The sequence below is a fragment of the Mastigoproctus giganteus genome, chromosome 5 (genome assembly GCF_048544385.1).
Source record: "Mastigoproctus giganteus isolate SK-2022 chromosome 5, ASM4854438v1, whole genome shotgun sequence".
In the NCBI taxonomy this organism is placed as follows: domain Eukaryota; kingdom Metazoa; phylum Arthropoda; class Arachnida; order Uropygi; family Thelyphonidae; genus Mastigoproctus; species Mastigoproctus giganteus.
Window position 1 is genome coordinate 156,682,566 of NC_143579.1, and position 15,676 is coordinate 156,698,241.

Consider the following 15,676-nt stretch of genomic DNA (forward strand, 5'->3'; position numbering starts at 1 on the left):
CAATTAACGGCATACTCCAGTGAGCAAGAAACGTTTCCGATGATACCATCCAGCGGACGCTTTTATTCATGTGCCATGTTGACCTGGCTGTTGAATTGGGCCAGGCTGTTGCAAAAATTAATCTTTCTAAATGCCTAGGATTAGTCTTTGTAGAAAATACAGTTAAGAAAATGTTTCAATTGCATCCTCAAATTTTTCTTAATGTATTCAACAAGTGCCTTCTGAAGGATATTTTCGGTGATTTCTTCAAAGTTGCTCTTCTGAAAATCTTAAAAAAAACAGGTAAACCTTCGACTGACCCAAAAGCGTACCATCCCATATCCCTCTTGGATAATAAAGGTAAACTATATGAAAGACTTCTAGCCGTATGACTACTGCAATTACTCTCATATGATAACTTGATCTCCAACTCACAATTTGGATTTAAAAAGGGCACCTCAGCTGAGGACGCAATATTAAACTTAATTAATCAATGCAAGAATGTAACAACGAAGTATATGATGGTTATCTTCATAGCCTTCGAGGGCGCGGTTTCAATTTGTTTTGGTGGGAGACCATCCTCGATTCTTTAAGACTTGTAAATTGTGAAAAAACTTCTGTATCAAGTAATAAGCTCATATTTCAGGAACAGGCAGATAAAGATAATACTCAAAATTTGATACATATTAACATATTATATCAATGGCTCATCAAAGAAAATCCTAACTGTAAAAAATAGCGTATGTTGATGACCTTGTGCTCTGTATTCCGAGGAATTCAAGACTTACATTGGAAAACAAAGGAAATGAGGTTTTGGAGGTCATACAAATTTGGACCAAAAACAATAAACTTAAAACAAACTCAAAAACAAAGATTATGATCTTCCAAAACAAATTAGACTGTAACTGGCCACCATCAATCAAAATTAAAAATGCTCAGATACCGTTCGTCTCCCAGAATAAATATTTGGGAGTTTTACTTGATGATAGGCTTTCCTTTATTCCCCATGTTAAAACCTAGTGGAGAAAATCAAAATATTTTCTGCTAACGTGATTTGTCTATCACAACATGACTGGGGTGTTAAAGGCCATGTGTTGGTGTTTTACCATAAGGCAATTTTTTATGCCCATTATTTCCTACACAGCTAATGCATGATTCCCGAGAGTTTACATTCGTGAAGATGAGGGCCAAATTATTATGTATATAGAGAACCATGATCTTAGCTACAGATGCTGTAGGACAACCTCCACAAATGCGCTGCAGGTTATATCGGGCTGTATTCCTCTCGATCTGTACGTGACATTTAGAAGAATGATTTCATATCTAAAAAAAAAAAGAAAAAAGGCCAATCAGTTAATCTTCGACATTGAAAGCAATCCTTTGCTGCACCTTAAACAAGAGAAAACAAACCTATGGTCGAAATTCTTAACGGTATGGAGGAATAGATGGCAGCTAAGTGACACTGGCAATACTACCAGGCTATATATACAGGATGCTGCTTTTGTTACCAACAAAGACATCAGGAAATGGTTTTACCCCTCAATAACTACATCCTTCCTATTGACTGGACATGGGCCGTTTAAAGAAAACCTTTGTTCTTTTGGATTTGAGTCCGATCCCTACTGCACTTGTGGGGAAATGGACGATTGTAAAAATGTGTTACTGTTTTTTCCATCATATCAACACTTAAGACTGGAATTAGTTCAACGAACTCAGTAGATCAATGAAGATAATGTGCACATTTTTGTACGAAATGCCCAGAACTTTATAGCCTTGCAGATTTTCTGTGATCGCGTCTTCAAGAGAAGACCTGCTCTAATAAACAACGCAGAAAATAGGACTTGAAGGAGTCACGGTTCATTGAGGGATAAGCTCAATAAATTTGGACTGGAAACTGATCCGACCTGTTTGTGTGGTGATATTGAAGACTGGCGACATGTCCTGCTTACTTGCCCACTCTACGAGGACCTTAGACATGAATTGGATATTCTCAGACAAAGTTTTCAGAGAAATCTCGCCTTCTTCAGTGCTGTAAATAGGTGATTGTATATAAGTGACACTGTTTGTGAAAATAAGACAGAATATTTTTGGGGCCATATTGATATTTAATTAATTCAAGTTGCTGATTTGTTAATTATATGTAATATGTAAATTGTTGTTAATATATGCAAACTGCAATGCTTATTATTCACCTCTTGTGAAGAGTGGTGTTAACGGTCTTAAGATTTATGTTTAGACCTTCAGGTTGTCTAAGATTTAGATTTATTTTAATCTTAGTCAATATATGTAATAGTTTTTTTCTTCTCAGGTTGGGCAGCCTGAGAAATTGTCCATTAGTATTGTACTCCCTCCAAAGGACAACCTGTTTGTGCATAAAGCACTAGATACTGGTACCTGGCCAGGATATACGTGTTTAGGGATGGGCACCAGGTAACAGATGACCAGGTGTCGCTTTCATCTTCCTTTTGGGGGCAAAAAAAGGCCTGTAGACAGGCATATTGTTTTTTAGCACAGTTTTTAAAGGTGGAGTTTGACTAACCCCTAGGGGTCACCCAAACAATGTTATAAATATTTACACATATCCATACATATTGCTTTTCATAGTTTGTAAGTGAAGCTTTATAATTGGAAAGAGTTCATTACACAGAATCGGATGCTTGTAAATAGAAAGTGTTTGTATCTATGTATATTTGTATATAAATGTAATGCAAAATGTAAATGCCCATGTTGACCGAACGTTATCGACACCTGCAATGAGCACAGTAGCACCGTTCCTAGAAATTGCATGACTGAAAAAGAATTACCTGGTCTGATGAATCAAGATTCCAGTTCCATCATGTCAATGGACGATTGCATCTTCGACGCCGAGCGGGTGAACAACTGAAACTAGATTGCACGGTTATTGGAAACAGGTCGGCAGCGGTGGTGGTGTCATAGTTTGTGGGATGCTTTCGTGGACATCACTGGATACCCTCTTCCCTATTGAAAACACCCCACTGATCCTACCTCAGCATTCCTTGTACTGCATTGTAGGAGATATTGTAATCAGCTATGATGCAGTTCCTTGTGCTGCAATTTAGAGGATTATAGACTATAACTAACTTGTGTATGGTCAACATATCAGTCTGCTATAGAGACAGAATATGGATCTAAAATTAAAAAACTGTCTTATTTTCACGCCACCAAGCGAGTCATTTTATTTGCCCACATGTATTATGTCCGTAAATTGCATGTGTTCTCCCGTCGATTTCCTTTTTCCTTGCTGGACGAAAAAACGAGTTTTCGGGGGGGGGGGGCAACCTTGCTGTCTACTCTTGAGACCTAGCCACTGATTGAAAAAAAAAACCAATAAAAGTTTCTCGCGTCATTGAGGGAATTCGAACCTGGACCTTTTCCTACAGGTTTTGATTCGGGAGGGCGGTGATTCTAACCACTGTACAATCCCCGCAGACTAGCAGAATGCGGATGTGTAACGCTACACAATGGATACAGTAATGTACGTAAAACAATTGGTGGGTTTGCCATAGTCTGGCTTGGGACCGCCCTAATTTATGAAATAAATTTTAAAAAAAAGTCGGCATTGCTTCCGACCTACATGATGACCGTGTATCCAGATGGCACTCGACTCTTTCAACAAGGAATGCTCCGTGTCACAAGGTCGGCATTATGCAAGAACAGTTCAAGGATCTCATGTCCAAGCAATTCGTGTGCTCCCTTGCCTGCCGAATTTCCTCTGACTTCAACTCCATGGAACAACTGTGGGATTGAGTGGTCCACTCCAGTGCCGAACTCTGGGACGTCGTTCTGTCCATCTGATCCAAGATACCTTCTACAGGTCTCACGGAGTCGATGCCAAGCCGGATGCAAGTGGTTATCACGGCGGAAGTCGGCCCAGCACGCTTTTAGGCGGGTGGCCATAATGTTTTGGCTCATGAGTGTGTGTATATATAACGTTCATGAAGCATTATAATGAATTTATATTACTACTACAGTATAATCTTAATACTGTATTATTTATTACGTAATTAATTAATTTTTAGATTTATGTGTTGCCGTAAAGCAATTGTCTTTATCCGTTCCAGTTTTTCAGTACTGCATTCATTGACAAGCAAAAGAATTCCTGTTTGGTTTTTGAGATTTACCTATGCTTGCTAGTAAATAAATTTCACTTATTTTCGCAGGTTATAATGTTTACTTAATTTCATTGCAGAAGGTACTCGATTATGATGCCGTTCACAAGATGAGATACTTGGATCAGGTGTTTACAGAATCTCTGCGAATGTATCCGCCAATTTACTTGTAAGTTCATCATTGCTTGTAAATTTAGAAGCATTTTTTAGTTTTTGTCTTATATCTTTTGCCGTTATTTCCAAACACTGCAGTGTTGCACAGTATTTCCGTTTTTCTTTCTGTTGGTGAAATTGCTTGATTCAGTTTAATATTCCCTACTAGGTTTGTGAACAGACAAGCAGAAGAAGACGTTCAATACGGTGATATAAAAATCAAGAAGGGAATGACAGTTCAGGCACCTGTGTATTTGTTGCATCATGACCCAGAATTCTGGGAGAATCATGACAAGTTTGATCCTGACAGGTAAGTTATTTGCAAAATGTTAAATCTAAAGCAAGCTAGTGTTATAATTTTGCACTGTATTTTCATCGACGATTTTTAAAGTTTGCACAAATTTTTCTTGACAGCAGAGCGGTTACACCAATGAGAACTCGTTTGGACAGGTTTGGGTTTGAATTCCATCATTATTCTGGCAGAATCTCTAAAATGCCTCTCTTGAATTAGGGTTAAATTAACTAATTTTAGAACGAATAGAGTTTTTCCACTTATAGCCTTTCCTTGCGACTTATTTTTGTTTTTGTGGGCACTCTTAAACAGACGATATACGACGTTTCATGACGTGTGGGCTGTGATTTTAACATTGATTCAAGTTCTGAAAACAATGAAAAAAAAATAGTTAAACAAATGTCGATTCTGAAATGTGGTTACAGAGCTATGTCTGTTTGAATTAAAAGAAAAATAGTGGAGTTGTCAATGCTAAAAAATAACAATAATAAGCAGGTGTACCTAATATGAATAAGCATTTTTACTAAGGATGTTTCAACTCTTTCTTATTTATTATTTTTATTTTTTACCATTGACAAATCCAAAGCTACTTTTTCCTTAATAATTCAAGTATCTACTCTTCCATAAACATTCAGAATCGGGCCATATTTATATGAACTTTATACTGTTTGAGGGTTCTCAATCGACGCCAAAAATTATGGCCCACATTTTATGAAACGCTCTGTATATACAGTACAGGCGTGGAAAGCAATTATGGCGTTAAGTCTGTACAATCTGCTTAGGACAATCTGGGTGCTTTGCACTCCGATGCTAAACTTCTGCCAAACAGTATCGCACCAGAAGCCAGGTTTCTGTTGTAAGTAGATTGTGCTCGCAATACGGTAAATGACACACTAACTAGGAATACTTTCTCATTACAAATAGTTATAAAAACTGGTTCTCAAAATCATTTGAAAATATTAATACACACAGAATTGCACGAGTTCTGCCAAATCCCTGATAGCTATTTAGAAGAATTGAATTCGACAAGTCCTTCGAGAATAGGGCACACCAGGACAAATTAATATGGGTCTGAGTTCAGAAAGGCCTGAAACTCAACTCCATAGAGGACAATAAGGACTCGAGGCTCATTTATCAGTTATGGAAACACCGATCACGATATGAAAGCAGCAATTTAGCGTAATGAACACTAAAAGTTCCGTTATTAGTGAATAACCATTTTTGGGGGATAACGCAAATGAATGATCGATAAGGTTGACTTTATCTTCTTGGTTATAAAACGTAGACATGTCTTATAACTAAGACTGCTTGTTCCGCAGTTCCTTTGAGTCATTTTGTCAACTCTAAAAATTGCATATAGGCAACCCACCAACAAGGAATTGACTCAACTACTGGGAGCAAAATGTGCAACTGTCTAGCGCATAGTTCCGCCTACGGTTAAACTTTAAAGTTGAAAAATATTTCGTGTTTTTATTCGTTTATTATTGAAATGATTACTGGAAATAGTTGTTTCCCATGAACCAAAGGCCTCAGGGCCTGGATGGCCCGGGTTCTGTTAAATACTTGTATTAAATAAAGCAATTATTTTTTTATTTTTTAAAAATTTTTTTGATTATTGGAAATAGAGGATGAGTATACTATATGTGGAACCTGTTAATAAAAATATTCATTGCGTTAACGGCATTGTTCTTAACAAAATTTCATATAATTCCGTTGACTATACTTAGAATTAAAAAGCTGGGGGTGCTGCAATTCCGTAGTTCCCACCAACGTGCCGCCCCTGGGTATTCTGTGTTTGTAATAGCATTTGTTCCTTGATTGGTCTGCTTGTTATGTTGTACGGAAATCCCGAATTACAGGCGTGGGGGAGGATAACATGCTATCCTCATCCGATAAAATGATTAAAGCATAATAGCTTGATGCGGTTGATATTCGTGTTGTGTACTTATCTGTAGAAGTATGTGTTCACATACTGAGAACCTCGAAATAACTCATGTGAAAAAAACAATCTCTGCTCCAGAGATCGGTTAACTAGCCTAAATTGAAGAACACTTTAGAAATCCAGAGTCAGAATCGAAACCACACCCTTCCAAACCAGTGATCGTCTGTCACTGATTTGGTGGAGTCAGAAGAAAAACAAATCTTCAAATTACGAGTTGTTTCAGCTCATAGAGTAACCTGCAATTCGACCTGGAGTCAAAATGCATTCGACTGCAGTTCATGGAGTCAATTACCTTTTTTTTTTTTTTTTTTCTGTAAATTGCATTGTACTACTCCCAATGGTCAGATTGACTGTTTATTGGATGAAAAAACGGAATGTCTGGTAGAAAAAAAGGCGCTGCGCTGTGCTGAGCACGCACAGTAGATGGTTTTATGTGAAACATCCTTGGGGGCATCTACAATGGATTTATAACTAAAGTAAGATGTGTACTTGCGATTGTAACATATATAAATGTCTCAGGAAAAAAAATCGTCTATTGAGGTATCCGATACCTTACGACCTTTGTCTTTATTTTATTAGGATTTGTCGCTTTCATTCTTGCTCGTACTGCAAATTCATGTCACATTGAGAACCCAGCACGCAGAGTACACGCCAATCTACACGGACGGATCTAGAAGTGACGCCCATGTTGGTGCAGCAGCAGCAGTATTTCCCAACTTTACGATAGCCAAGAAACTCCCCATTGAATGTAGAACTCTATGCTATCGACATAGCATTAATTTTCACCATTTCAACAAATATTTTGCACAGCGTTATCTACACAGACTCAGTTAGCGCTATCCAAGCTATACAGCAGAACAAAAATCATCATAACCCTTTAATCGTACTCATTTGGAATACTATGGCCAAGTAAATAAGAACAAACAACAATTTCTCTTCCTGGTCTTGCTGGAAATGAACGTGCTGACCTAGCTACCAAAACTGCTACAGATCCTGTAGATCACCCCTTTAACATATCACTCTCCAATTTCAAGTTAATTATAAAGAACAGCTGTCTGGGGCAATGGCAACACATCTGACAAAATCAAGTTGGTAACAAACTACACCGTATAAAGAAAGATCTCAAACCTTGGAAGTCGAGTATACGTGAGCACAGACACGAAGAGGTAGCTCGACTAGGCCCTACACATCTAACGCATTTCTATCTTCTTGCAGGCACTGATCCACCACGCTGCACAGGGTGCAACACTCAGCTCACTGTCCAACATCCACTCATTGATTGTTCCAAATACAATACTGAGCGACAAGTTATATTTACCTCATTTTCCACGACGAACGCATCTTTCTTTCTCTCTGACCTTCTAGCAGATACACCACATGTGACCAAAATTTTTAGTTTCCTCAAACAGATAAAACTTTACAACACATTATAAACTTAAATAATATCTATACATATATAACTAAGTATTTAACAGCACCATAGTTATGCGCATTATGGCCTTGCGCCGTAAAGCCTACAAACAAACAAATAAACATTCTTGTTCGATACTCTCGAGAACGCTCTGCACTTTACTTCGGCATCGTTGACTACTCAATTTTAATTTCTAAAGTTTTTGGTGAAAATATCTATAGCGGCACCTAACAATTCAACGTAACGAAAATGTGAGACGAGAAAAGAAAAATTGTTGACAAATATTTGTATTGTTGCAATCATTCTTCCTGCAAAAGTAACTGGGAAGTATGATTGTGACGTCGTACTGTTCAACAAATGGCTACAATCAAATGGATAATTAGGCTAGGGCGTGGATTTCACTTGTAAATCGGCTCACGAGAACTCGAGATGTCGTATCGGTCACGAAAAAATGCGTCACGCGCTCTAATCACACAACTAGTGAGTGCGCGATACAGACTAGGGGTGGGAGCGTTGGAAGTGCCTCTGGCGGAATTCGCGGATGACATAATCACTTGACGAAATTTTCGTGACCAGTCGGATTTACTCCGTTGAAATGTTTGTAGGTGCCCCCAATGATGTTTCACATTAAAAACATTTTAGCTTCGCTCGAGACCACTTAACTCAGCCCCAGTTTGAAAAAGCTCTTGTCATTCCATTGAGGAAGAAGAGAGACGTTACCATTATGTTTTTTAGAACTACTCCCACTACATTTAAGCGCGATGGCGAGGTGCACTGATTGAGATCAGTTGTGATGGCAGTTATTTTCAGTCACTGCTGGAAGTAACTGCCATCTGAGGTGTAGTGGATCAACATGGAGTACACTTTAGCCCACCAGAATGCTTAAATACGAGAATCAACTGATCTGTCGACTTCAAACGAAACATCCTACAGGTTATGTGTGGCGAGCCCAGGGATTCGCGTTGTTCTCATATTACTCCACTCCACTCCACCCCACCCCAACACTCGCGATAGCATAGTGGCTATAATTACAAACTTCCCGCACCGGGTGTAAAAAAAATCAGTTCTAATCAGGTAAATGACTCTAGGAATTTTTTCTTGTTTTTTCACCATGGTTGTGTGAGCCAGTCTTAGACGAGGTTTTTCACTCTTTTTTCATAGTTTTTCTCTACACAAATTTGAGATTTTCTTTCAGCAAAGCAGAACGCCAGCTGAGGAACACACGTTATATTGACACTTCTTAGGCATTAGTTGCTCTGGCTCTTAGAGGTCATTTTCCTGTTAAAAAGTTTTTAATAAAAACCGCTCTCTCCTGGCCCTTTTGCCAGAGGGAGGGGTACCGCAAGGATCTGTTTTAAGTGTTACGCTTTTTGCCATTAAAGTTATCTCTATTACTGAACACTTTCCCTAAAGAGTGCATTGTATGTTGATGATTTCAGAATTTTTCCCACTCGTGCAACGTGAGATTTTTGCCAATAGTTGTGTTATATTTTAACACATAACACAACTACAGGCCTATAACACACAACAGAGAAACAACTAAAGTATACAAACATAACATCACACACTTCTGGCCTTTCACAGAGTTCAGTATTCATCACAGGGTACCAAAGCTGAGTTGAACTGACGTTCACGTGTCATCCTACAATAAGATACTATTTATGTTTACATATAGCATTAGTTTGGCATTTAGTAATTAATTGGTAACAAGACAATTAGTTATTTACTTTTCGCTTCTGTTAATCACAGAAAGAAAAAAAAAAAATCAATTTAAGAGCAGAATTTAACGCGCCCGAAACTTGTTTAATTTGTTGATAATAATGAATGTGTAAACTGTTTTGGCATCTGCTTTTTTTTATAATTTATTTATAATTTATTCAAAGATTTATTTATAATTTATTCAAAGATTTATTTATATTGTTTCACATCTCTGTTTAGACGACAAAATTACACGAGACTAATTTTATTAAATTAATAATCTTTCAGTTATTCGTGATGCCAGTAAATCGGCATGCCACGTGCTTTTATACGATCATATTAATTGTATCGCTTTATTTTTTTAGATTCTCTCCAGAGAATAAGTCGAAACTGAATCCTATGATGTTGCAACCATTTGGATTTGGACCAAGAAACTGCCTCGGAATGAGGTTCGCACAGATGGAAGCGAAGCTTGCGATAGCAATGTTGCTTCAGAAATATCGTTTAATTGCGTGCGAGGAAACAGAAAAGGTAAAAACTTGGAATAGTCCAATTTCGGAGCAGAATATGGAACTTCAATATACAATTGTTTTAATTATTTTTATTAATCACAATAACAGCATTAAGCCTTACATTTGTAATTTACGATTTTGCTATACAATTAATATACAATTAATTAATATAATATTGTATGTGTAAAACATACGACGTTAAATATTTATAGAATAAATAAAAAACATGTATAATCTTCAATAAATAAAATATTTAAAAAATAAAAGCAAAACTTATATAATTTTTAGTTGATAAAGAAAATGTTAAACGTAGATATTATAAATAATAAGCTAGTATTAATAAATTAAAAAGAATGATATAAATCATTGAATAACAAGAAAAATTTTAAAAAACAAATAATTTTACTTCATTATCAGTATGATAAATGTAATTTTTTTAATAATCGATAAAATAATACATAAAGCCTAATTGATGAAGAAACCTTAATTATGAACTATAAAATCGGATTATAATATTCATTTTTAACACTGATTTTGCTAATAAAAATATCAGTTTTATTTTCGTTAAATTCAAATTTAAAATGTTTTGTTTTAAATTTGATCATATGATTTAAGTTACGTTCCCTCTAAGGCCTAGGTGGACAGTTAAAATTGATACACAAAATAGCAATGGAGCATCGATTTTGCATTGAAGTATCGAGTGTAGTAGGATACAATCAAACATTCTTTCTGTCCGTTAAGGTTGAAAATTTTACACCAATTTTAAAAATCTGATGAGAGATTTTTGTACCCTTTCTAACATTAATATCCTTTTTTCCAAAAGGGGTCCACACCTACGTTGCATACTCCAGAATTGGTCGAACAAGTGATATATATATATATATATATATAAGCCAATTTTGGGATATCCAGGGCTAACAAAATCAGAACAAGCTGTTTTGATTTAACCAAGGATTTTAAATACTCTGGCAATTATTTTAATAATATGAAAAGTATAAGAGCCATTATTGTTCTTAAAATCGCTAAATCCTGATTTCATGTTTCATGAATAAGGAAGCCAGAACGAAATTAGTTACCGGTAAACAAAAATTGATTATTAAATGCAACCTCAATTTAATCTAATCTGATATAGGGCACTGATCACAATTTCTTTAATTTCAAGAGACCATATTTTATGAACTTTTTTTTTTGTAAACTCTTGCTTTTCATCCAGCCAAGTTCTGTGTTGGTTTCAAATAAATGATTTTTCAAAAGAACGTTCTTTGTGTGGTGTGTATTTTGAGATAATATTGAGATAAACGTACGTATCCCTAATATCAAATATTAGAAGGATCATAATTATCCTAATTTGATAATATCCCATTTTATGTACCTGTAAGTTGATTTATTACTTTTATTTTATAGGAAGTTGAGCTTAATGTCGCACCGGCAACTTTAACGCCCAAAAACGGTGTTATTCTCAAAGCGGAAGAGATCTGAAGAAATGTTACCAAGACAAATACCTGTAGATTGTTTATATATCAGAGATAATTCTTGATAATCTTAGAAAACTATGAATGTTACAACCATATCGAAATTTACAGAAATTATTTGTTGGTTTTAACTGTATATAAATCTGTACATAAATATGTTTTCAAATCGTAATTCTGTATGTACAGAATTAATTACGATTTTATAAATAAAAGTATCTAAAGTAGACTGGAAGAATCTGGGGACTCTTCCGGTCTACTTTATAGAATATAATATAAAATGGGATTCAACGATTTTATTCCAATAATAAAATAGTACAAACAAAGTTCTAAACACAGATTTCTAAGATAAATTCTTTCTTCAGCTCCTTGTTTGCAAAATCATTAAGAAAATCATGAAATTAGTGATGATGAAATAACTTAAACCAAATTTAGAGAAACTTTTTCAAATTTCCTTAAAAAGAAAAGATTAGATTTAATGAAAGGGCATTTTAATATGTTTGATACAGCATAATGTAGTAAGCTTGCGAAATGAACAGTAGCTAACTCCTTACCTGCCATTTCCAATGCACAGTCAAGAGCCTAGCTTGGTTTAATATTGAACAATTCTATTTTGGAAATGTCTCAGCATTTTTTTTTAACTTTCGAACATGGTGTTCTAATTTGGAACAGGCTCAACTGTTGCAAAGTGAAACCGTCCGAGAGTGGAACGCGATGTTCCAAAATAGAACCAATTGAAATCTGATAATTTGTGCCACTGGCGTTTAAGTTCCTCTGGCTGACAGAGCAGACTGCTGTGTGGGACGTTGCTAACCTCAACCTGTTTGAATGATTATCCATCCTCTGTCTGCACAACCTGTTAGCAAGCTCTTCCCTTGCATCAAAGAACGATGCATAGAAAATGCAGCAGCATTACCAAAAATGGTGAAACGTCTCCAACCCGGGGATTTGCTAATAAACTTCTCATCCAACACACTCTGAACTACCGTTAAAACTAATTTCTTTAAGCGGAATTCCAATTCAAGTCACCCCACATAACACCCTGAATTCTTGAAGGGAGTGATCACTGAATGGGATATATTAAACGTTTCTGAAGAAGAAATAGTCCAGGAACTAAATGAACAAAATGTAACTCGGGCAAAAAGAATCATCTTACGAAAAGATGACATCTTAGTCCCAACACGTAACATAATTCTAGCCTTCAATACACCGAATATACCAGCTTCAATCACAGCTGACTATTTAAATTGCTGTTCGGTCCTTTATCGCAAATCCTATAAGATGCTAGAAATTTGGTCACTCCCAGACAGCATGCCGTGGAGTTGCAACATGTCCATTGAGCACGAGTTGCGCAGCCATTCAGTGGCTGCACAACTCATGCTCAATCAGAATGCAAGGGTCAGACTCTTCAGTGTTCTGTTCTTATTATACTCTAAAGAATGTGAACTCTGGAAGCTAGGGAAAAAAATACAAGAAAATAAAATCCCATATAAAGAAGCTAGAAAGAAAGTTAAATTAAGCATGACAAAAAGCTTTTTATGCTTTGGCTATCCACTCACCAATCAGTAGCAAGTCAGACAGAAGTGTCGCTCTTTCCAGACAAATCGATCGCAGACTGGGCTCGATCAGTACTATCGACCCGGCTTACATCTAAACCAAAGACAGTAGACCAAAGTAACAATGCAGCAGTCATAGTTCCACCTCAAAGCATAACACTTGTAAAGTAGCAGAAAACTGTAAAAATCAGATCCTGTTGAGGTTAAAGCACACCCAACAAGGATGGATACCGATGTGACCAATCAAGATCTTCTTGAATTACATGCAGATGGTGATATGGAAGATAACAATGAATCAGCACCCCCCCCCCAATTTTCTCAGAAAAGAAAAATATAAACTTGATCGTTATAAAAAGCAAACGGATTCATCTCCCTCTTACAAAACCAAATAATGGAACATATCTAATGGAACTGTAGAGGTCTTCGCAGAAACATCGATGATATCCAAGAATTAATTCACCACTACAAACCTCTTGCAATGTGCTTGCAGGAAACGAATTTGAAACCCCAGGTCTCAATTACAATAAAAAATTATACGATATTCAGGCAAGACAGAGCTGACACTAATAATGCTCACGGAGGAGTAGCAGTACTCATGGATTCAAGCATTCTCTCCAGACGCATCCCATTGAAAACCTCCGTAGAAGCCGTTGCCACACGCTTTGTAAATGGTATTACTCTGACACTGGTTTTAATCTATCTTCCACCTAATCATCAATATTCTATTAAGAAAATTGAAGATCTTGTTTTGCAGTTACCATTTCCATTTTGTTTATTAAGAGACTTTAATGCACACCATCAACATTTGGGTTGCCCTACGTCAGACAGACGAGGAAAGCTTATCGAAACGCTGATCGACAAGCAGAATTTAACGTTACAAATACTGGCTCTCCTACGTATATCCATCTCCTTACAGGTTCAACATCTGCAATAGACCTTTCCATTTGTTCCCCAATTCTCTTTCCAAGTATGGATTGGGTATCTCTGAGTGATCCTTATAGCAGCGACCATTATCCGTTAATCTGCAAAATTCAAACATCCTGTTCTTCCCAACAGAAAATCCAATTAAACTATTGACAACTGCAAAACCCGGTAAAGATCATTCTATTCCTCAAAATTATAGGTCGATATTTCTTAGCAGCTGCCTGATCTAAACCCTCGAGAAAATGATACATCGCCGTCTCACTTGGTTCCTCGAGTCCCAAAACTTAACAAAAACCAATTTCGATTCTGGAAAAACCGATCTTCATTGGATCTCATGATCGAAGCCGAGGCAAACTCAAATGCTTTCATCAAAAAGGGACATCTCGTCAGGGTCTGTTGACGTTGAGAAAGCCTTTTACCCTACGTGGCGTTTCGGCATCTTAAAAGATCTGCATTCTCTTGGCCTAAGAGGTAATTTATCATATTTTATCGAAAATTTCCTACAACAAAGATCCTTTAAAGTTCGTTATTGGCGAACCCTCTCTAAAACTATATCCAAGGAGATAGAATTCCAAAAAGGTCTGTTAATTAATTTGCGTGAAAACTTAAATTACAAAATACCAGTAGATGCACATTACCAAATTCTGATAAATCAAGAAAAAATAAGATGACAATCAGTATTAAAGAGAATTGTTCTTTGCATTCGATATTTGGCACAACAAAATTTGGCTTTAAGGAGTACTAAGTCTAAATTATTCGATAACAATAACGGAAACGTTTTTCAATTAATACAAATGATTTCCAAATTTGATTCCACTTTATCGGAATACTTCCAGCGTATTCAGATTGATAAACTTCACATGTTTCATTATTTAGGATCCAAAATTCAAAATGATATTTTAAATATAATAGGAAATAGCATAAGGACAAAAATTTTAGATAAGTTACAGGAAGCTAAATATTATTCTTTGATTTTAGACTGTACATCTGATGCCAGTCGTCAGGAATACTTGACAATTATTTTAAGATTTGTAATTTATAACGATGAAACACAAACTTTTCTGTGAAATTGAAAATACGACCGATAGTGGGCTAACTTACATTCATTTTAGACGTTTTGGAAAAAAAATATAACATTAATACTCAAAATATGCGTGGACAAGGGCCAATAACGGTCTTCAGGAAAACATTTTAGATTTTAACTCCCGAGCCCTTTTCCGTACCTTGCGCTGCACATACTTCGAATTTAGTGGTGAATGATGCGGTCAAATATCTTTTGAGACAATTTGATTCTTTTGGAATTATACAGGAACTTTATAATTTTTTTTTCTAGTACTACTAAACGGTGGGCAATATTAAAAAACAAAGTTTCAAATTTTTCGCTGAAACCTTTGTCAGACACGCGTTGGGAAAATCGAATTGACGCTATAAAACCTTTAGTATACAATTTACAACAAATTGATGATGCTCTTTATGAAATATATTCGGATTGTGATAATAAATTAGATTTAAAAACAAAACATCAGTCATTGTCAAATAAAATTAGATCTTTTAAATTCGTGTGCTCTACTATTATTTGGTTTGAAATTTTATCTAATGTAAATTTTCTA

At 36.1% G+C, this 15,676-nt stretch overlaps 1 protein-coding gene across 1 annotated transcript in view; it reads left to right on the top strand.

Moving 5' to 3' along the window:
* Positions 1–11,613, top strand: part of LOC150085783 (cytochrome P450 3A6-like) — a 75,754-nt gene extending 64,141 nt beyond the window's left edge. The window contains exons 11-14 of the mRNA XM_090374691.1: positions 4,190–4,278; positions 4,432–4,572; positions 9,971–10,136; positions 11,522–11,613. Coding sequence (XP_090230817.1) covers positions 4,190–4,278; positions 4,432–4,572; positions 9,971–10,136; positions 11,522–11,596 — 471 coding nt within the window. The 3' untranslated portion in view covers positions 11,597–11,613. The remainder of the gene's footprint in view (positions 1–4,189; positions 4,279–4,431; positions 4,573–9,970; positions 10,137–11,521) is intronic.
* Positions 11,614–15,676: the final 4,063 nt, after the last annotated feature.